This window comes from Squalius cephalus (genome assembly GCF_949319135.1).
Source record: "Squalius cephalus genome assembly, chromosome: 21".
In the NCBI taxonomy this organism is placed as follows: Eukaryota; Metazoa; Chordata; class Actinopteri; order Cypriniformes; family Leuciscidae; genus Squalius; species Squalius cephalus.
Genome location: NC_137142.1, coordinates 34122673 through 34146870, shown reverse-complemented (window position 1 = coordinate 34146870; position 24198 = coordinate 34122673). Strand labels below are relative to the sequence as shown.

At 37.0% G+C, this 24198-nt stretch overlaps 2 protein-coding genes across 3 annotated transcripts; one reads left to right on the top strand and one right to left on the bottom strand.

Moving 5' to 3' along the window:
• Positions 1 to 1950: 1950 nt before the first annotated feature.
• On the bottom strand, positions 1951 to 9274 carry znf518a (zinc finger protein 518A). The gene is made up of 3 exons (XM_079855667.1): positions 8975 to 9274; positions 5298 to 7278; positions 1951 to 2883 (listed from the first exon to the last, which is right to left on the bottom strand). The coding sequence occupies exons 2-3, from the start codon at positions 7258 to 7260 to the stop codon at positions 2153 to 2155; spliced, it is 2694 nt and encodes an 897-aa protein (XP_079711793.1). The 5' UTR covers positions 7261 to 7278; positions 8975 to 9274; the 3' UTR covers positions 1951 to 2152.
• Positions 9275 to 11101: 1827 nt separating this feature from the next.
• Positions 11102 to 23817, top strand: ccnj (cyclin J). 2 transcript variants are annotated; one of them, XM_079855694.1, is made up of 6 exons: positions 11102 to 11258; positions 11633 to 11708; positions 12438 to 12648; positions 13801 to 14100; positions 14476 to 14635; positions 23035 to 23817. In XM_079855694.1, exons 2-6 carry the CDS (start codon positions 11640 to 11642, stop codon positions 23324 to 23326), a joined length of 1032 nt encoding a protein of 343 aa, XP_079711820.1. In that variant the 5' UTR covers positions 11102 to 11258; positions 11633 to 11639; the 3' UTR covers positions 23327 to 23817. The 2 variants fall into 2 exon arrangements, with proteins under 2 accessions (XP_079711820.1, XP_079711821.1); XM_079855695.1 differs by lacking the exon at positions 11102 to 11258 and having other exon boundaries at positions 11499 to 11708.
• Positions 23818 to 24198: the final 381 nt, after the last annotated feature.

The window sequence follows — 24198 nt, the reverse complement described above, 5'->3', positions numbered from 1 at the left end:
TTAAAAACGAGTACTTCTGTACTTTTACTAAGTAAAAATAGGTATTTACAACTTTTACTTGTAACGGAGTAATATTTGACCAGTAGTATCTGTACTTTCACTCAAGTAGTGTACTTTGTCCAGCTCTGACCTTATGCATTTAATATCACTTTATTAGTCAGTGTCTTTGCTGCTGACCTTCAATGATCCGACTGACCCTGCTCCCTCTGCTGTACAGGAGAGAGTTTGCATGTCCTTCAACCTGAGGCTTATTCGTCTCACTTTTGGTGGGAAAGGGCCTTTAGATTTGCCAAAAATACTACTTTTTTGTTTTTAAAAACAAACAGGCAAGCCTAGCCCAGGTTATAAAAAGTAATGCAAAAGAAACTTAACTTATTACTTTACATAAAACTATCACACAATTAGTTATTAGTTATAATTAGTTAATTTGAATAAATTAATTGGGAACCTTAAAACTGTGAGACTATTTTAGGTGAAACTTTTAATTTCCATTTTTAGTCTTTTGTTTTAAAAAATATGCATTGCCAAAATACATTTTGTTGTAAAATTAAAGCAATTTGTTTGTTAACTAAAGCCTTTTAAAAAAAAAAAAAAAAAAAAAAAAGAACCTAATTTATTAGATATAATTAGTTATTTTTGTGAGAGTAACACGTTACGTTCCCCTTCTCTCAAGAAAAAAAATCTAGTCCATCTAGTCTTAAATTAGGATCATTTTGGTGAGTTTTGGTGAAACTAAAATTTCATTATCACCATATTTCTTTAAGTGTAAAAAACTGTTAAAAAAAACCTGACATACATTTAGATAAGAGTTTGATATGTAAACCTGTGTAATCAGAACGATAGTGTTTTTCTTATACCTCAGCTCAAATCAAAACTAAAACAAATACATGTTCAAAATAATTATATTTATTTATTCACTGGTAGCTCTAGAGGTTGTGTGGAGGCACTTCTACAACACAGCAACACAAGGTGTCATTCACAGCTGTTAGTGCGCATACCAGTGTTTACACTTCTATACAAACAGAAGAGACACGTTTTCTTTGGTTTTCAAGTTAAGTGGATCAGAGGCCTGGAATAAAGACCGTCTTCAAATGTATGATATTCAGAAGGAAATTCACACCACGGTTATAAGAGCTTCAAACTTTGCAGTGCAATCAAAAGTCAGTGAGGGTCTCGTTTTTAGTCGGTGAAAATAAACCCTTTACTCACGAAATTATTATCCTGATCAGATTACACTGATCTTAAAAAATCCTTTGGCTTCATAAATGATTGACTACTGAGACCACAACATCACAGTTTACATGATTCTTTAACAATCAGTAATACATTAACAATTCGATAATTAATTTAAACTATTAATTAAATCCTTAATCCAACCCATGTAACGTAACATAGCCAACTGCATGCTGAAAAAATAAATATAAAGACAATTAGCATAAATACAAAACAGAATTTAGTGACGCAGCATATGCTTCTGCATACAGGTGTAGTTTTAGACGAATGCTATATGAACAGGCAATATGACACGCTAAAGCACCTTTGAAAGTCATTTACAACGGATCAACAATCTACTTTGCATTCTGTAAACATCCCAGTCACAAAAGCCTAATTAAAGTTGATTAGTAAAGCAAAAACGGAAGTAATGAAGAGGTTAAACTACACATGAAGAGGTTAAACTACACATGCACTGTGTTTCAAACACCAGAAATAAAATAATAAAACAATATATTCAAAAGCTACATAAAGTATTAAAGTGTAGCATCAAACACAACTGTTCATTTACTCGTTCAACACACTTGCTCTATTAGTATTAATCTTACAGCAGTGGAATATTATAATATTACCTGAGGTCTCTGCAATAATCTCACAAATTATGATGCATCACAGTATCGTGCGAGATGGATTTGGTCTGACACAGTGATTTTTAATATATTAACTAATGCTCTGTACTTTTTCACATTGTGGAACAAAATAAATAACGCTTGCATGTGTCGACTTGAATATTCGATCATAGAAATCGCCACCCAAAAAAAGGGTTTAAAAGAATATTACTATAAAGAATGAAATATCAAATATCCTCCTGTGTTTTTCTCGCCCTGAGATTTGCATAGTAACCCTGATTCACAGCACTTCTTAAAAATGGCTAATTCCTCTATCTGTTAAAGAGCTGTTCCCAGCCTCGGGTCGCTTCCATTAGGTGTCTCTGTCCGTGTCCCACCCAAGCTTCCTGGTTTCTAAAAATCCTCCCGCAGAACCAGCATCTAAACGTCGGCTGAAGCACAATGCTTTCTGATACTGTTGGTACCACGGTATACTTTCTTCCGCACACTCTTTTAAGCCTCAGTTTCAAGCTGAACCTTTCCTTAACCGTCCCGTTCGGCCGTTCCCTCCTGAAATGGGATGCGTGGCAGTTACCGATGAGGTTATTCCGGAAGTCATCGCCGTTGAAATCCGAGAGAGCTCGGAGAGTTTTCCGAGAGAGTACGACCCGCTGCACGGCGTCTTTGTGCTTGTGGACGACTTTCATGATGTTTGTCACCTCGGGAATCTCAGTGTCGGGATGGTTGAGGACTATAACAGGCTGGTTATCCCGTGGGATTTGAACGGATTGTGAGGAGCTGTAGGGAATCAGTCGAAGTGTTGTGGGAACGTCTCGAGCCACCGGTTGCCAGTGGAGGTCTGATGCTGTGACGTCTTCAGAGGCTCGAGTCGAACGCTTCTGGGATTTACTGACGGGAGAGTCCGGAGAGGGCGTCTCTCCCATGCGCTTTCTGTTCAGTGATGCAAGAGGGCCGCTCGACTCCCGGGATACACATGTGGAAGAGTTTGAACCATCAGGAAAGATGATGCTGGTGTCGACTGGCTTGGATTGCTGGTTTGGACCTGATGGAAACAGAAGATAGTTTACATGCTTTCAAATGTTTTTAGCATGCTAAATGTTTCTATGCATTTTAATACTGGTGCAAATAAAATTAAAAATAATTAGGGCTGTCAAAAGATTAATCGCGATTAATCGCATCCAAAATAAAAGTTTGTGTTTACATAATATATGTGTGTGTGTACTGTGTATAATTATTTTGTATATATAAATACACACACATGCATATATATATTTAAGAAATATTTGCATACATATACTGTATATATATATTTATATAGTTTATATTATATATAAATATAATTTTTATATATATATAAATAACACATTTTTCTTAAATATATACATGCATGTGTGTGTATTTATATATACAAATTTAATTATACACAGTACACACATATATTATTAAAAACAAACTTTTATTTTGGATGCGATTAATTGTGATTAATCTTTTGACAGCCCTAAAAATAATAAATGTTAGTTTAGAGAAAAATCAAGCATGTTTAATTACTATATTTTACTCTGAATCAACATGCACCCATGCTACAATTTTCTATATGTTATAATCATTTGTTAACAAACAACAAAAGTATTCATATGATTGATCGGCGACGGTCCGTGTCCTGGTTAAAATTGCTTATTTCTCTGGATTTAAACATTCTTGGAAACACTTGGGATTATGTAGATAAACAAATCAACAAAATATATAACATTGTTCTAGTGGTTTTTGAATATTTTAATCCAAAAATCTTACATAGTGTGCATTAAACAAACAAGTATTCATTACTTCAATGAGCTCATTGTTTCTGCCTTAAATTATTACATTGTTTAAATTAATACATTTTTAGCTAACTGTACATTTCTGAAATGCATAATTAGACAGTTTCCTCTGATAACAGATTACTCTATTGTAATATGGACTCATGCATTTTCTATAAAGCTGCTCTGAAACGATGTGTATTGTGAAAAGCGCTATACAAATACATGTGAATTGAATTTAATATTTTAATTATTGTGTTAAATATATGGTGAAAAACATGGAAAACATTTTTAATAGCTATATTTTACTTAATGCATGTGTTGAATGTTTTTGGAAAGATGGTTACCGAGCAATTTCAGAGTAAATAATTATTATTTTATTTTTATTTTTATGATAATATTGATAAATGTCAATGTCAAAAGGATGAAAACCTTAATATTCTATTATATGATATCTATACAGCAGGGTTCTCTGATGATTAATAATATTTATATGAAATATTAATATATGCAGAACTATCTAACATTCATGATATAGGAAAGCTGCTAATAACTATTGCAGATACAGGTTCATAAATATGAATAACTAGGTTTGCAGTCAATGTGCTCTCAAGTGTTCATGGACCAGCTTTGACTGTTCCAATATGGCGCACGACTTCAATATTGCGGCTTTCTAATGTGGTATCCATGTTTAGATATCTATGCATGTGACCTTAGATATATATGGAAGTGTTTAGGAAAGATGTCAATGTTTTGTAGGCCAAACAATGAACATCACTTAAAGCCTTTTCACTGACCGCATTATTGTAATAAAGACGCATGCATTTTCTGTAAAGCTGCTTTGAAACGACGTGTATTGTGAAAAGTGCAAATAAATGTGAATTGAATTAAACATGCTGTCTACCTTCACTAAAAGCCCATGGTTTTATGAAAGTCTTGAAGGATAGACACCATCTCTTACTCTACACACCTTTTATGATTTTTCATGGCATTACTTTTCCAGTTTTTTGTTGTTTTTTTACTTCAAAGCCAACTAGCAAAAATACAATCAAACCAAAAACTATTCAAATATAATTTTTGATATTTTACAAGTGGGTGCAGGACACTATAGTTAATTTATGTAAGTGAGGATAGCAAAATAAAGTAAACTGTGACATATTATACCCAAAAATTCTTCATACAATGGACAACCAGTAAAATTAATAAAAATTTGGGACCAAAATTTATTCCGACACTTTGAGCTGATCATGTTTTGCTGAAGTGTGTTTTCTTTAATTGCTAATGCTCTTTTTACACACAGACTGAACAAAATGAAGCATTGCTTGGTAATTGGTTGAGCTAAACTGGTATTATCTAATGGTGTAGTTACATTTAACAGCTGACAGATATTCAACATAATTCATGTGTGAGACAGTCTAACAGAAGGATATGAAATATCAACTGAGTTCTTGTCTTATATTTAATTACCATTTTCTCAACTATAGCGAATAAACTGTGATAATGTGAGAAATGTGTCTGAATAAATTTTGATTTGACTGTATATTCCATTGAACACAATTTCCATTGCATTTGAAGAATCAAAACATTTCCAAAACTGTTTTCCATGACCTTGGGAACACACAAGTGCACTTTATCCCAGCGTGTCCTGCTTAATGCTTACCTCCAGTGCACGTCACATCTGGCCGAGGCTCATCACAGCAGTAATGTGCAGATATCGTCTGATCCTCTCGCGCCTCATCCAGCGAACGACTGCTTGTTGATAAAGGCAGCTCATCCACCGTCTGATCCAGGTCTGGAGCGCTCTCCCTCTCACAGTCGCGCTGACCCACCGGGACCGGAGAATCCCTGGGGTCCGTGTTGTTTGTGCACTCGTCAGCGCGACTGTGAAATAACAGGCCCTCATCTTCACTTGGAAAATGACACAACGTCTCAGCCAAATCCTTCAGGGGAGATCTAGCGGATGGACTAATGCAATCAAACCCGGAGATGGAGCACGAGTCTGTGTTTGAGTGAAGCCCGGTGAGGTTTGCATCTAGTGTGAGGTTGTGTTCTTTATCAAACGCTGCACTAAGGAGTCGAGAACTACATCTCTCTTCCAAAGACCCCGTATCTGAGGTCAGATCGCTGGGACAGCCTGAATCTCCTTGGCATGCGGTGAGGTTTTCCTCGGATTCACTGAGGGCTTTGTCTTGGCAGTCTCTCTTTGCATGAATATCCACTTCGGTGCAAGAATGCGTTTTGGTCTCTCTGGCGTTGCATACGTTGAGATTAATGTGTGTATCGCAGTCAGTGGGTTCCTGATTGTTGCATCCATCTTTTCGTTGGCTTTTTATCCTTTCAACCACTGAAGACAGAAAGTCCCGCTGAGCTACGCACTTCTTTCTTTGGGATGAAGACCTTCTAGATGACACCTGAGCACGAGAACAGTTTCCTGAGACAGTCGAATTCGATTCGATTGGTTGATTGGCTGGTTTCACAGTGTGAGGTCTAACACAATGAGTCGAAACATCTCGCTTGTTTGAAGGAATGACTTTGAGAACTAAATGCTTTTTGCCGTCCACCATCTTGAACCCGACCACTTTTGTAGTGCAATCTGGGGGGACAGATATATTGTTCTTCTCCATGAGTCCGGTTAGCTTATCTTTCCCAGTGCGGCGCAGGCCTGGGTGTGGCGCGTTACGTCGCTTAGCATTCGCTTGTGACGGACAGGGTGTCGTCGGCACGGGAGGAACAACATCAAGCTCGCTTTTGAGAGATATAGGCCAGTTATTACCACTACTAACAGTCCTTTCAAGAAACTGCTGTGTTTCCTCCAAGGTCTTCTCTGGATCCATCAACAAGCCATGGTTGTCCAGTAGACCGGGTGTGGATAATGGTAATAACTGGGATGCCCATTGGGGTTCTGGTTTTGGAAGCAAGAACTTAAACTCTTGGGACGGGTTATTGTGTTGCTTGCAGACTTGTGCACGTTTTCTCCACCAATTTCTCCTGCTCCACCTTTGACGACATGCGGCAGCCATGTGCTTTAGGAGAGTGTTTTCTTGTGCCGCCCTCAAGTTAATGCTTTCTTCACGATTGCTTATGACTGGTGCCGAACACGAGTGACATATAAACTGCTCGATCTCTTGGATGGAGAGTTGGCATGTTGGACAGTAGTACTGACCATTCAGAGAATGGCGAGTTTGACAGTGTTTGGTTAGTTGGGGAAGCGTTTGCTGGACGTTGTCATTACAAATCTCACAAGTGAACAAACAGTCCTCGTGATGCATTCGGTGCCGTTGAAGCGTAGTGAACACTGACGTGGAGAAACCACACACGTCACATGGGAACATCGGTGGGCTTCCTTTGCCTTCGTGGACAATCGTAAAATGCATCATTAATTGGCCGGGTGTAAAGGAGATGCCGTCGTCGCACACAGAGCAGATGAAAGTGTTCACGAGGTGTCGTTTCTCGAACTTCTTTGTTTCTTTCTGTCCGTGCGGCGTAACATTCTTCTCCTCTTTCACAGTGTTTTGTTCATTGGGAAATGAAAAGGAGGACTTCCTGAGACGCAGGCGTTTATGCCAAATGCTCCTCTCTTCATTCCCAACCTGAGCGTCAGGGCTGGCGTCGACTCCGTTCATTTTTGGATGTACAGAGCCCTACACAAGACAAGGAGAAGTGTAACATTTAGATAGATCATGCTTAAAACTCAACAATCAACATAACATTTGTATCATACTTAATAATCAATGTTATTATATTTTCCTCAATGGTTCTGAGGACTGAGCAAAAAAAAAAAAAAAAGTATCTTCTGCTCATCAAGGCTGCATTTATTTTGATCAGAAATACAGTAAAAAATTTGGAAATATTAATATAATTTAAAATAGCTGTTTTCTGTGTGAATGTATTGTAAACTAATTTATTCCTGTGATCAAAGCTGAATGTTCAGCATCATTACTCCAGTCTTCAGTGTCACATGATCCTTCAGAAATCACTCTAATATGAGGATTTGATGATCAAGAAACATTTATGATTATTATCAGTGTTGAAAAAACAGCTGTGCTGCTTAGTATTTTTGCAATTAAATATTTTATTGTAATTATATTTCACAATAATACTGTTTTTACTGTATTTTTGATCCCAAAAAAAAAAATGCAGCCTTTGTGAGCATAAGAGACTTCTTAAAAAAACATTAACATATTTTACCAACCCCAAACTTCTGAATGCATGTGACGTGTTAAAACTGTGCTCGTTTATTACATTTACTCTTGCCATTTAGAGTAATTATTGTAATGAATGATGTGCAATATTGTGTAAACTGGACATTAAGTGGAAATTAATAAGCATTTATGATCAAAATACATGAGCTTGCACACAAATATAACAAAAATCAAAATGAAAACACTGTCACATATACAGTAATTACACAACATGTTCAAGAAGGTCTTCGAGAACAAACCCTGATTACCTGAAGACTACAACATATTAATTACAATTCAGTATGTTTGAATTACCATATGTGTGTGTTCAGTACTATGTACTATGGTATTACCATGGTTTTTGAACATGGTCTCATGATGGTACATTTTCACTTACATTTTTTATTAATTACAGAGTATACACTAGTCCTCTTTTTTCTTTTCAACTATTATTCCTTAACGTAAACATTTTCTGGTTTAAGGTTAGTTTAAAGCAATGTAATGCTTATGCATCATGTGTGTAACAAATACACTGACTTTAATACCAGGATGCTTTTGGACATGTACCATGGTAATACCATGGTATTCTGTGAAATACACTTGTCTTCCATTGTAATATGATAGCCGTTCTGTCCCATATGTTATACATCACAGCACCATACATCACTGTTTTGTAAGCATAGTTTAACACTAATCTTCCTCACATCTCTGTCTTCATATACACATACTGACCCATGCAACAAAGACGTGTAAGAAATGAATTAAAAGCAATCAAGGAGCACATACTAAACATGCATTTTGACCTGCACAAGTTAAATTATAATCAGTTTGCACCTGTGGTTCAGTTGCCTAATTCCCCCTGTCACAATGCAATGAACGTGTTATAAAGTTTTAAAACAAATTTAATGCAATGCAATCTAAAAAGCAATGCAAATAGCCTGCGATGGAGTTTACTCTAGTAACTATGCAGTCCTGCTTATGTAAAGTTGCCCAACAAACATGTTTCAAACTGCTATATCTGTCATGCCATTTGCGCGTGCGACATTGCATTCCCACTTCTAAAACTTTAAATCTTCTTCAAAGTCAACGTTTACGTGATGCATATGTGAAAACGCGTATAAGTGCATGTAAAACTGTCGAAGGTGATCAGACTTACAGCGCTTTTCCGCCTCCCGTCCAACCAGAGCCAGTCACCCGCGCACGGCAGCCATGACAGTTCAATCCGGGGACAAAGCAGCTCAAGCCCGTGACACGAGTGGATTACCTGCGTGCCACATCACACTAATGCCTAATTGCATTGGCTAAATTGCATGCATTTTTTGATTCAGCAATGCTTAGTTTTGCGCTAAGTCGTTCGTTTTCTTTCATTCATGCAACAGATTTGAGCCAGTGCACAGAAAAGTCGAAGCCTATGAAGACAGCATGTGCTTCCTCTTTCAACACAACATCATTCAGCACTGTTTATAACCACCATATAGAGCCACTGTAAACCCTCACACGACACTGGTGTGTGGAGCACTTTACTACATGCTCACTAAAATAACAATGGGAGAAAAGTGCATGCATGCATTATAACACTGTAGAAATTAAAATATATTTATATATTTTTATTTATTTATAAGATGTATTTATTTATTTATTTTTTCTCTCTCTACCTTTTTAATTCTGAAGTGAATGGTGCAAATCAATTTAAACTATTAGTCTCACTTCTGGAAGTATTGTAATATATTCTAATAATTCTATAATCCTGCAGTGTAGTACTAGTCCTGCTTTTATAGTACTGTTCAGTCTCAGCAACTATAGGAAGCATGGCGATGTTTCCTGAACCCTTATAACTGTATAATCCATAACAATCTGCTGTTTTAATCTGTTGGATTATTCAAAAAATGTGATTCCTAATGAAATTTGACTTGTAATGTGGAATCAAATAAAGTATATAAAGTGTGTGTGTGTGTGTGTGAGAGAGAGAGAGAGAGAGAGAGAGAGAGAGAGAGAGTTAGACTTAGTGTGTGTATGTGTGCATGTAGGCCTATATATGTATGTATGTGTGTGTGTGTGTGTGTGTGTGTGTGTGTGTGTGTGTGTGTGTGTGTGTGTGAGAGAGAGAGAGAGAGAGAGAGAGAGAGTTAGTGTGTATGTGTGCATGTAAATTTGATTCCTAATGAAATTTGACTTGTAATGTGGAATCAAATAAAGTATATAAAGTGTGTGTGTGTGTGTGTGTGTGTGTGTGAGAGAGAGAGAGAGTTAGTGTGTGTATGTGTGCATGTATGTGTGTGTGTGTGTGTGTGTGTGTGTGTGTGTGTGTGTGTGTGTGTGTGTGTGTGTGTGTGTGTGTGTGAGTTAGTGTGTGTATGTGTGCATGTATATGTGTGTGTGTGTGTGTGTGTGTGTGTGTGTGTGTGTGTGTGTGTGTGTGTGTGTGTGTGTGTGTGTGAGAGAGAGAGAGTTAGTGTGTGTATGTGTGCATGTATATGTGTGTGTGTGTGTGTGTGTGTGTGTGTGTGTGTGTGTGTGTGTGTGAGAGAGAGAGAGAGAGAGAGAGAGAGAGAGAGAGAGTTAGTGTGTGTATGTGTGCATGTATATATGTGTGTGTGTGTGTGTGTGTGTGTGTGTGTGTGTGTGTGTGTGTGTGTGTGTGTGTGTGTGTGTGTGTGTGTGTGTGTGTGTGAAAGATAGAGAGAGAGAGAGAGAGAGAGAGAGAGAGAGAGAGAGAGAGAGAGTTAGTGTGTGTATGTGTGCATGTAGGCCTATATGTGTGTGTGTGTGTGTGTGTGTGTGTGTGTGTGTGTGTGTGTGTGTGTGTGTGTGTGTGTGTGTGTGTGTGTGTGTGTGTGTGTGTAAGAGAGAGAGAGAGAGTAAATTCCATGCAATTAACCATAAAGATTAAATAATAAAATATATGATATGTATTTCATGCAGTAGAAGAGCATTCATACCAATGCAGTTTTTTAAAAGTTGTAGTTTAAAAACAGGGCTTATAAACACCAGTGAACAGATGTTAGCGCAGGAACACAGCCATTGTTGAGGAGAGCGTGACCTCTAGTGGTGATATAGTGTTAAAACAGGCTCAAATACATTTGCACTTTTACAAAAAGCTATTACTGAACATAGTGATTCTTCTCGCATCTCCGTCACGTGCCATTTTATATAATCACGTATTTCTTTTCTGTGCATTTCCGTGATTAGTATTTTCTTTCTCGTTGCATTGACAAAAGTTTCGTGCCTTGTGATGACGCTGATGAAAGATGAGTTCTGATTGGTTGCTCTGTGGTTGTAAGGCGTCTTCCGATTGGCTGAGATCCGCACTCGCCGTGCCGTGTATTGTTATTTGTTACTCCGCTTGTGAACACAATAGTGTTGAACTTACTTTGATTTACACTTTGATTACCCGAGTAGGTTGGCATTGTACTGTCTGTATGCAGGCGTCTTTGTGTGAGGTAAGTACTTAACTGACTCTAACCTTTTGAGGAAAGCTTACTACTTACGGTTGTAGTGCAATTCTATTTGACATGAGTTTATTAGAACACAGTAGGTTAATGTGTGCTAGTAAGTTGCATTGGTTCTCGTTACTTTTTGCCTGTGATCTGCACTGAGTTGGTTTGACCCAATAACTGTTGTGCACAATGAGGAAGACTCAGGCTTGTTACTCATGATCTTCTCCTCTTGATTGAGGATAGTGTTGGACCAATCAAGACCTCAGTCTCTCCGTCATCAGTGCTGATTGTTGCTCAGGCTTTGATTTGTCTTGGGATGCATTGAGGTGCTTTTGCTCAATGAAGCTGATCTGATCTTCAAACCTCAAATATTCCAGGAGCCCAATGGAGCTGGAGGGACAGTGGTGGAAAGGAGAACTTGCAGAGGACATTTATCAGGCCCTGCGTTACAAAGTTTGTATCCCTGTCATTGTGTTATTTGGTGCCACTGAAGCTGTGTTTATGATATCATGCACAAATCAGTATTACAAAGAGTGAAATCGACTATTTAGTTTGTATAATGTGTGGCAGGCATGCATGCATATGCAACTTTACTGAATTAATGTAAATGCAACTTGCATGCATTAAAGTTGTATATGCATGCATTCAGTAAAGTTGTATATGCATGCATTCAATAAAGTTGTATATGCATGCATGCATTCAGTAGTTGCATTTACATGCATTCAGAAAAGTTGTATATGCTTGCATTTAAGTTGCATTTACATGCATTCAGTACATTTTTATATGCATGCATTCAGAAAATTTGTGCATCCATTTAAGTTGCATTTACATGCATTCAGTAAAGTTGCATATGCATGAATTCAATTTGCATTTACTTGCATTCAGTACATTTTTATATGCATGCATTCAGTAAAGTTGCATATGCATGAATTCAAGTTGCATTTACTTGCATTCAGTAAAGTTGTGTATGCATGCATTCATGTAAATGCAACTAGAATGGTTGCATATGCATCTTTGCTTGGCTATTGCACAGATCAGCCGTTTATAAAATCTTCATTGCAGTAAGATTTTCGTATTGGTATGTATAAATGCATGTGTGTGCAACTTAACTTGGTTATTGCACAAATCAATATTCCAAAACATATTAATTGCAGTGTGATTGTCTCATTGGTTGTCTTTCAGGAGCTGCGGTTGCCTGCATATAAAGGCCAGTCCCCACAGCTGAGCCTTAGACGATATTTTGCAGACCTCATCGCTATAGTCAGCAATCGGTTCAAGCTGTGCCCAGCGGCCAGACACTTAGCTGTTTATCTGCTGGACCTGTTCATGGACCGCTATGACATCTCAGTACAGCAGCTTCACATGGTCGCTCTGTCCTGCTTGCTTCTGGCCAGTAAGAGTTTACTCCTATTAATCATTACTGAAATTAACTCAATTCCTGCTCTTATTGTGTATGATGCATTAAGCACACCACATTTGGAATGTGCCATAACCATGTGCAACATGCAAACATCACTCACATTTACTTCTGAAAATGTAAACATCTAGTTGAAGATACTGCAGTACATCAGGGGCTTCATTTATAACCGTTGCGTCGCACAAAACCACTTCCCATGCATAAGTTGTGATTGCTTAGCGCATGATAATAGCAGAACTCATGCTCGGAGCAAATATTTTTGCGCAAATAATGATCAATGATGCACAATAAGGCCCTGTTTCTATTAAAAATAAAAAGCATTTAAAAATACTGTTTGGCCAGTGGAAAAGATTGAGAAAAAATGTCTCTGTATTTTATACTATTTTATTTATTTATTCAAAAATAAGCTACTAAATCATTTTTAACAATGTAATGTGACAGCACATCCGTGTCTCATATTTCCCTAATGTCTTGTACCCGTTAAAGGAGAACTCCGGTCAATTTTAACATTGAGCTCATTTTTTTGTACATTTGGAGTGCTGTCAATACAGAGAACAACGACAAAAATCTGTGTTGCCTACACCGTGTTATCCTCTTTTTAAAATTTGCACCCTGTTGACTTCAATGAGGCAAGTTTTAAACCTGCTTTTAGCCTCTTAACATCCTTGATGTGTCATTACAAGTGCCCAGCCATGTGAGTGATTCCTTCAGAGTGAACACGAGTGAATCTGACTCCAGTAGATGTGAAAGATATGGATAAAAATGATGTTATTTCAGCCAGCGCACATACCTGTATTTATTTCCTGTTTTGTAATCGATTGTCGAGTTCGGGCGCATGATCGTACGTACTAAACCTATGCGCGTGATATGCAGATGAGGATATGCATAGTAAAACGAGGCGTTGTTAGCTCCATATATGGTTATTCCGGGGGGGAGACGCATGTGCGCACAATCTTCCGCCGACTGGGAATTTTGTGCAGGTTCTTTTATAAGCCTGAATATTTTTTTGGCTTTTGGGTGCACATACACTTTTAGTAAGGATCCTATGCACAGTTTTATAAATGAGACCCCTGATGAGAAAAGTAAAATGGTGTGCAAAAGTTTCATTTCAAAGTGTTTATTATCCAGGTAAGTTTGAGGAGAGGGAAGACCGTGTCCCGAAGCTGGAGACGCTGAACAGTCTGGGCTGCATGAGCTCTATGAACCTGGTTCTGACCAAACAGGGTCTCCTGCACATGGAGCTGCTGCTCCTCGAGACGTTTCAGTGGAACCTGTACCTTCCCACGGCCGCCCACTTCATCGAGTATTACCTGCCGGTCGCTGTGAACGAGACGGACCTGCACGACGGCTGGCCGATGGCTTGCATGGAGAAAACCATGCTTTACATGTCCAAATATGCCGACTACTTCCTAGAGGTGTCTCTGCAAGGTGCGGTGTCCAGTCCTAAACTCAGTTCACATATATTTGTATAGCACTTTTCACAATACACATCGTTTCAGAGCAGCTTCACAGAAAATGCATGAGTCCACATTACAATAGAGTGATCTGTTATCAGAGGAAACTGTCTAATTATGCATTTCAGAAATGTACATATACAAATCAGTTAGATAAAAATATAATAATTCAAATAATGTAATTAAAGCAGAAACAATGAGCTTGTTAACAAATGATTATGACATTGAGAAAAATGTTGCATTGGTGCATGGAGTTTGCATCATATGTAAACTCACAGGCATTGCATTTTCACCTGTATATGAAGCACATGATCTGCAGAATCAGAATGTGTGTGTTTTCTGTGTGAAGATCATGCATTTCTGCGGTTCGTGCCGTCCCTGGTTGCAGCGGCGTGTGTGTCGTCCTCACGGGTAATCCTGCGTCTGTCTCCATCATGGCCTCCGCGTCTCCAGCGTCTGTCGGCGTACACCTGGGACCAGATGCTGCCCGCCGTCGAGAGACTGTTAATGTGAGTTTCAGCTTTTGAAGAGTCTCTTCTGCTCATCAACGCTGCGTTTATTTGATTAAAAATACAGGAAATATTATTACAATTTAAAATATCTGTTTTTTATGTGAATACATATATATATATATATATATATATATATATATATATATATATGTATGTATAACTTTGATGAAAGGTTTTGATCCACTTCAAATGTTGACGACTGTAGTAAAGTGTAATTTATTCCTGTGATCAAAGCTGAATTTTCAGCATCATTACTCCAGTCTTCAGTGTCACATGATCCTTCAGAAATCACTCTAATATGGTGATTTGATCAAGAAACATTTATGATTATTATCAGTGTTGAAAACAGTTGTGCTGCAGTTTTGGGTCCATTGAATTTATCAAACATTAATAATGTTACAAAAGATTCTATTTCAAATAAATGCTGTTCTTTTGAACTTCATATTCATCAAAGAATCCTGAAAAATAAATGGATCATGGTTTAAGCAAAAATATTAAGCAGCAAAAACTTGTTTCAATATTGATGGTAGTAAGAACCATTATTAACTAATTGAGCACCAATAATAATTGAGAAGCAAATTAACATATTAGAAGGATCATGTGACACTGAAGACTGGAGTAATGATGCTGAACATTCAGCTTTGATCACAGGAATAAATTACACTTTACTATATATTCTCATAGAAAACAGCTATTTTACATTTTATTAATATTTTAAAAATGTTACAGTATTTTTAATCAAATAAATGCAGCCTTGGTGAGCAGAAGAGACTCTTTCACAAACATTCAAAAATCTTAATTATTCCAAACTAGAAAGTATCTCAGTGATACTATAACACGTGTTTGACCTCACTGAAACTTCCAGTTTTGCTGAATTAAAGCGCTGATGCATGATGATGATTTTGCTGAATTAAAGGGCTGATGCATGATTCAGCATTAATGAATCACTCATGCCGTTGCATGCTTGCGTATTATAAAGGGCTCGTACAAGGTGCTTATAGTGCTTGAATTTGACTTTTTGAAATGTAAGTCTTGGAAAACCCCTGAAAACAGCCATATTTCTGAAAAAGTGCTTGAATTATTGGAGGACAATCGGCTATATTAGAAAATAGTGTTTCATTTTATTGATAAAAGAATTGTTCACAACCATCTGATATAGAGCCATTTCACATGGCTATGAGCGTAATATTGCTCATATAATTATTCAAGTATATGATCCAGATTTCATTCTTCTGATCAATTATATATTCAAGGGAGAAAAGGTCAGTTTGAATAAGGAAAGTGATATCTTTCTGTGTCCTAGTAATGGTTAAAGTTACCACAGCCGTTGCATGTGCTGCACTTTATTTGTACCATTTTTTTTATTTTTTTATTTTTCTACTTACCTTTTATAGAATTCGAAAGATAATACAGATATTGTTTGATAAGTGAGATCTCTGATTGTAGTCCTTGAAAACCAAAAAAGTAGTGCTTGAAGTCCTTGAAATTAAATTTTACAGCATCTGTACGAACCCAGTCAAATGAAAAGATGGATGCCACAAATATTGGACGTCATCACCCCTTAAAATTCACTCACACACTCTCTCTCTCTCTCTCTCTCTCTCTCTCTCTCTCTCTCTCTCAATATTCAATTCAATTCAATTCAAAATTGCTTTATTGGCATGACTGTACATATTACAATATTGCCAAAGCTTGGAACACATAGAATAATTATAAAGTATAAAATTGTAAAGTACAAAATAATAAAATATTATAATATAACTTAAATCTAAATGTACAACTTAAATTAATTGTACAAATTAACAGTACAAAATAACAGTGTAACTAATTATAATATCTGTGAACATTTTACACCACAGTGTTTTAACATATACACACACACACATATCACTGAGGGTCACTGTGGTAGACAGTAGGGAAACACACTGAGGTCAGACACACAGTGTGTTTCCCTACTGTCTACCACAGTGACCCTCAGTGATATGTGTGTGTGTATATGTTAAAACACTGGTGTAAAATGTTCACAGATATTATATTGATATTATGGAGATATATTATCTCTCTCTCTCTCTCTCTCTCTCTCTCTCTCTCTCTCTCTCTTTCTCTCTTTCTCTCTTTCTCTCTTTCTCTCTCTCGCTCTCTTTTTTTAAATTTATTTATTTTTTAAAGTTTGTTTGAAGGTTTTGGTGAAGATTTTTCCAATCAGTATTTTATAAGTGGTCCTAAATATACATTTCATGAGAGAGCATATTTAATTTTTTTTTGTTGGTTATGGCCAAAATGGCAATTTGGAAGACTCGAAAAAACAAGTTATTGGCTATAGGAACAGTAGATGCAGAACATGCTTTTAAAGGCATGGTGGTTCTCCGAAATATGGTCTGTGGAAGGAGTTTTGTGTGAGGTTTTGGATGACATGTTGGTTTTAAAATTTTAAAGATGTTTAAATGTTATATGTGTATTATTTAAAAAATTGTATTATTATAGGTGACTTTTTGAATGATATGATCACTGATCAGATAAGAAATCTGGTATCTGGAAAAAGTTAATGTTCTAATAAAGTCGTGTTAATCTCTCTCTCCTCTCTCCTCTCTCCTCTCTCTCTCTCTCTCTCTCTCTCTCTCTCTCTCTCTCTCTCTCTCTCTCTCTCTCTCTCTCTCTCTCTCTCTCTCTCTCTCTCTCTCTCTCTCTCTCTCTCTCTCTCTCTCTCTCTCTCTCTCTCTCTCTCTCTCTCTCTCTCTCTCTCTCTCTCTCTCTCTCTTTCTCGTGCGCATGCGTGAGCGTCTGTTGAGTGAGCGTCTGTTGAGTGAGCGAGCGTGGAGAGCGTGTGGTGAGTTTGAATGAGTTTTCTGCCCGCTGTGGCCTTTTTTTCTTAGTTGAATATCGCTATTTTTTGACGTTTAATCTGTATTGAGTAGATAAAACAATATAGTGTTTTTTTCTGGCCGTTGATTATCAGTGTATCACCGAGGGCATGGCGGCCCAAGGTGTTGAGTCACTTGATTCATTAACACGGCGTCACGGGGTTAAAGTGACGGCCGCAGCAAGTGTGGAAGATTGTGTCTTAGCTATCGGTGAGATTGTTGGACATAAGAGTATTTTAGCAGCGTCAAGAATGAGCAATGCGGTTGTTTGTTTTTTGAACACTGTTGAAAATGCCAATAATGTTGTAGAAAGAGGAGTTGTAATTCGTGGTCTTTTTACACCTGTGCTTTCTCTTTCAACACCTGCGAGGAAAGTTATTTTGTCTAATATTCCACCTTTTATCAAAGATGAAGCTTTGGTTAAAGAATTGTCACGTTTCGGGAAGCTAGTTGCTCCTGTGAGAAAGATCGCGATCGGGAGTAAATCGGACTTAATCAAACATGTGGTGTCTTTTAGGAGATTCACTTATATGATTTTGAGTGAGAACAGAACTGAACTGAATTTAAATCTGAAATTCAGATTTGATGATTTTGACTATACTGTCTATGTATCCACTGACACTACAATGAAGTGTTTTGGATGTGGAAAAACGGGGCATTTGGCTCGTGCTTGTCCCGAAAATACACGTACAAGGCAGGACATGATAGATGAGAGTGTGGTGCAAGATGTGGAAAGTGTTGCTGGAACATCTGTGTCAGTACCTGTGATTTCAGTAAGCCTACCTGTAAACTCAGCAACTGTGAATTCAGCACAGAGTGTCAAAGACACAATTAACAAAGTTGCCTGTGAACAAACAGTTGAAACTGTTGTTAAAACTATGATGGTAGTGAAAGATTCGGATTTGACTGATAAGGGTCAGGCAAAGTCAAATGTAAGCTTGCTTCAAGAAGCTAATGTGATTTTTGAAGAATTGATGGACACACAAAGCAGTTCAACGAATTGTTTATCTGATATAGAGTCTGTATCAGACAGTGTAAATATGTGTGAAGTAGACCTAGATCAAGCTGTCTTTAAAACTCCTCTAAAAAGGAGAAACAACGATAAAGAAAGAGTTTCAAAACAAGCAAGAAAAGATCAGAAAAATGATACAGATAATATTGAAAGTGAAAGTGAATTGTCTGATTCTAGTGCTTCAAGTTGTTCACAAAGCGAGTGGATATGTAATGATTACAGTGCTGAAGAAATTAAGAAGTTTTTAAAAGTAACAAAAAATCAGAGAGGAGTACAGGTTGCTGATTTTTTCCCAGACCTGAAACGGTTTGCAGAAAGTACTAAGAATCTGATGAGTGAAGGTTCCTTTCTGGATAAAGAAGTATATCGACTGAAAAAATTTGTTACAAAAATCCAAAACCAGCTGAATAATGATGATAAAGTGGCATAGATCCTTTGCCTTGAGTGGCTGTGTGTTTCTGTATAGATTATTTTTTGTAAGTTTCTTTTTTTCTTTACACATGGCAGATATCCGTATAGCATCTTTAAATGTGAACGGAGCCAGAGATGATGTAAAGAGAATGCAAGTGCATGAAACAATAAGGCAGAAACAACTTGATGTTCTTTTTTTACAAGAAACACACAGTGATGATAGAAATGCTACAGACTGGATAAAAGAATGGAATGGTCATATATTTCTAAGTCATAAAACTTCACGTAGTGGAGGAGTTGCCATCATGTTTGCAAAGAAGTTTAATCCATGCTCTTTTAAGATAGAAGAAATAGTGAAGGGGAGACTTTTAAAAATTCAAGCTTTTTTTGAAAAATATGTTTTGGTTTTTATTTGTGTGTATGCTCCCACTTTTCCAATAGAGAGAGTTGCTTTTTTAGATATTCTATGCTCAACTTTAGATAAATGTAATAGCGAAGAGTATTTATTTCTTGGTGGTGATTTTAATTGTGTTGAACAAAATATTGATCGCAATCATATAGAGCCACATATGCCTTCTCGTAAGCGGCTTTGTGAAATAATAGAAAGAAACGATCTATGTGATGTCTGGAGAAGCATAAACGGAGATTTACGGCAATATACATGGGCTCATGCACACGAAAATCTATTGTCTTTAGCAAGACTAGATAGATTTTACAGTTTTAAACACCATCACAGTGTTTTTAAGAGCTGTATAATAAATCCGGTTGGTTTTTCAGACCACAGTTTAGTTATTTGCAGTGTTTTCTTCAATTCTGTCTCACCAAGGAGTGCGTATTGGCATTTTAACACTGCTTTGATAAATGATGCCTTTTTTAAAGAGACTTTTGATTTTTTTTGGAAAAATTTTAAAAATGAAAAAGTTTCTTTTTCTTCTCTGCAGAGTTGGTGGGATTTTGGCAAGACTCAAATCAAGGTTTTTTGTCAACAGTATACTCAAAATATCACAAAGGAGACCGCTAAGTCAATAAGAGTTTTAGAAGCTGAAATTCTTAATCTTCAAGATATGGCACAATTAAGTGAAAATCAAGCGTATGTCGATTCTCTTTTTTTAAAGAAAACTGCTTTATCTGACCTACAAGAGATGAAGGCACAGGGGGCGCTGGTCAGATCGCGTTTTAAAACCATAGAACAGATGGATGTACCATCGAAATATTTCTTTGGTTTAGAAAAAAAGAATGGCCAGAAACGTTTTATTCATTCATTACTTTCTGAGTCTGGATCTTTGTTGTCAGACTCTAAGGAAATAAGAGAAAGAGCAGTTCGTTTTTATGAAAAACTTTACAAGTCTGAATATAAAGAAGATAAAGACTTAGAGAAGGCTTTTTTTGGACAATTACCAAAAATGTCAAAAAAAGCAAATATAGCACTTTCAAAGCCTATTGGCCTGGAAGAATTGTTTAAAGCTCTTCAAAGTATGGACAATGGTAAAGTTCCTGGATTAGATGGAATCCCGATTGAGTTTTACAAAAGTTTTTGGTCTGTTATAGGAGAAGATTTGTTATTAGTTCTTAATGACAGTTTAACAAAAGGACGATTGCCAATAAGTTGTAGAAGAGCGGTCTTGACCCTTTTGCCTAAGAAAGGTAATTTAAGTGATATTAAAAATTGGAGACCCGTGTCCTTATTGTGTTGTGATTATAAACTGTTATCTAAAGTACTAGCTACCCGTTTGGGTGAGTTTTTAGATGAAGTCATTCATCCTGACCAGTCATATTGTGTGCCTGGTAGGTCAATTTTTGACAACATTCATTTAATCAGAGATTTGTTTGATGTAACTAAAATGTTTGGTCTTGACATAGGCTTGATTTCCTTAGATCAAGAAAAAGCATTTGATCGCGTCGAACACAACTATTTGTGGAAGACGCTTCAGGCTTTTGGTTTTAACTCAGATTTTTTATCTTATGTTAAAATCCTATATTGTGATATTGAGAGTATTCTGAAGATTAATGGTGGCTTATGTGCTCCTTTCAAAGTGGGTCGAGGAGTACGACAAGGCTGTTCACTCTCAGGGTTATTATACACACTTGCAATAGAACCACTTTTAAGTGTTTTAAGGAGAGTTCTAGAAGGAGTGTCTCTACAGAATTGTAAGATTCCTCTGTGTCTGTCTGCATATGCAGATGATGTAGTGGTGATGATTAATAAACAAAGTGATGTTGATGTATTACTTGAGACACTAAAAGATTTTGGATCAATTTCATCTGCAAGAATTAATTGGAATAAAAGTGAGGCAGTTTTGATGGGAGAGTGGAAATGTAGAGCACTACCAAATCTTCCAGGAGGTCTATGCTGGACAAGAGATGGTTTGAGATACTTGGGAGTTTTTTTAGGAAATGAAACAGTATCTCAAAAAAACTGGATCGGAACTGTTGAAAAGCTTAAGAGCCGACTTGAAAAATGGAAATGGCTTGTACCAAATTTATCATACAGAGGACGTACTTTGGTGATTAATAATTTGGTGGCTTCCTCTTTGTGGCACCGGATGGCCTGCATTGACCCACCAGCTTATTTACTTGCAAAGATCCAGTCTGTTTTATTGGACTTTTTTTGGGACAAGTTACACTGGATACCGCACAATATCTTGTATTTAAAAAAAGAAGAAGGGGGTCAAGGACTCATACATGTACAAAGCAGGACTGCGGCCTTTCGGCTACAATTTATACAACGCTTGCTTACCAGCTCAGAGAACATGGCCTGGAAGTCAGTGGCCTGTGTTATACTTCAGTCCGTTGATGAACTCTGTTTAAGCGAAAATTTATTTTTGATGGATCCAAAGAGAATCAGTACAACGGAGCTTCCTGTTTTTTATAGAAATCTGTTTAAAGTTTGGGACCTTTTTAAAGTGAAAAGAACTGAGACAGATTCTCTTTTTTGGTTACTCGAAGAACCCATGATTTATGGTGCTCGTCTGGATATCTCACATGCATGTGGACTATCAAATGGTGCTCTTATTAAATCCAAAATTGTAACACTGGGGCGTTTAATTAATGTGACTGGTCCCTGTTTTAAAAATGTGGAAAATGTGGCTGCCTTATTAGGTATTAAATCAGTTCGAATTGTTGAAAGATTTCTTCAGAATTTGCAGTCTGTATTTACAGCGAAAGAGTTGAACATGCTTGGAAACTGTTTTGCTAAGAAACTTCTGCCTAGCGATAAAGATGCTTTTCCAAAGTGTTTTTTGTCCCCAAATATAGGGGAAAATTCTGGAGTTTTTTTGGAAAATGTATCCGATATGGATTTATATAAAGTTGGGGGAAAAGTTTTTTACAATGCTTGTGTAAAAGTTTTCAACAAAAAAGGGTTGCATGAAAGAGTTGATTCACCTTGGCGCACTATTCTTGAAGTTCATGAAAATGTAAAACCAGAGTGGAGGGCACTTTATAAGCCACCATTAACAAAAAGAATTGGAGACTTACAATGGAGAATTGTACATGGTATAATTGCTGTTAATTCTTTTATTTCTATTTTAAATCCAAATGTTAATCAAGAGTGCCCTTTTTGTTCTCAAAGAGAAACAGTTTTTCACATGTTTATGCACTGCTCAAGACTTAAGCCTTTATTTGACTTGTTGAAGGATATTTTCATTCGTTTTGATGAGAATTTTACTGTAACAGTTTTTATTTTTGGTTTTAAATATACCAGAAGAAGACAAGATGAATGCCAATTGATTAATTTTATTGTAGGCAAGGCAAAAATGGCAGTATATGTTAGCAGAAAGAGGAAAATTGAACAAAAAGGTGATTATGATGTTGTGATGATGTTTAGAGCCATGATCAAAGCTAGACTGCTAATTGATTTTTATTTTTATAAAGCTACTAACTGTCTAGAAGCGTTTGAAAAGATATGGTGCCATAGAGGGGCATTGTGTTCCGTTATGGACAGTGAAATTGATTTTTCATATTTTCTATAAACATTTACATTTGAAAGTTTTTAAAATTGTTAAATATTTTTGTAATAAATGTTTTTTGAAAAATCAAAAAATCTCTCTCTCTCTCTCTCTCTCTCTCTCTCTCTCTCTCTCTCTCTCTCTCTCTCCCTCCCTCTCCCTCAGTGCTCACGACAGTGATGTAAAGGAAGCAAACAAGCAGAAATGCCAGCATCAGCAGACGGCATACCCAGTCCCGGGTCAGAGCGGGTCTTTGCACCAGTACATGCAGCGTCCGAACACACAGTACATGCAGACCTGCCAGCCGGTGGTCGTTTCAGCGCAAGGCCCCACAACATACCTGACGTCCACAGCGCCGATACGAGGCCTCGGACACACACAGAACATGGACGCCAAGGTGAACGTGCCTGGAAGAGCTTACCAGCCCAGCGCGCTTTACCCCTGCTTCGACAGGTGATGGAGACGGGACGGGAAAACGTCGAGTTTGTATTTATTATGTGCAAATGTGGGATTGCAAACACCACTACCGCTCTGAAATACGCATATGCATTTACATGAATGCATGCATACACAACTTCACTGCATGCAAATGCAACATTCTGAATCCTTTCTAATTTAAGTGATTAGAGTGAAGATTTAAATCAATAATGTTCATGAGGTGTGGAGTCATCCCAAATGTGCAATATTATTATAATGCTGTCATGCACTTCCCACTGAACAATATCTTGAGTTAAGTTTACTTCAAAGCATTATTATTTACAGGCATCTTTTCTAAATGAAGACATCATGGTAGTTTGAAGTAACTTAAGTGCAAGAAAATACTGTTTTTACCAACACAAGCAAGTGTTATTTTGCTCTACCTCATTGAATGTAGACCATTATTGTCTTGCGACTTTACACATGCACTTTGGTATAGTGTTTTTCTTTTTCTGTTCTTTTTTTTTTTTTTTTTAATAAAAATGCAACATTTCTGTTGTAGCTTGTTTTGGTGGTGTGCATTTACACTGAGGTTTGTATCGATTTGAACGTGTTTATTATTAAATTCACCCTTCTCTGATTCACACAAACATTCACATATGCAACTACTTGTCTTTATGAATAGTTCTACCTCAACCGCTTTGTGTTTTGAGGATCACACACTGCCATTTTGATTGGTTTAATTGATGCTGAAAAGTCAAACTGATACATTTGTTCTGATGATCACGATATACAAGGGTGTTTTTGTAAGTAAATGTTGATAAAAAGTGATTTGTTTCATAATAGTGATGTAAATATGTGTTGGCTTGGCCGACCTGCAGCTAAAAATGCTGTCTAATAATCAAGTTTAAT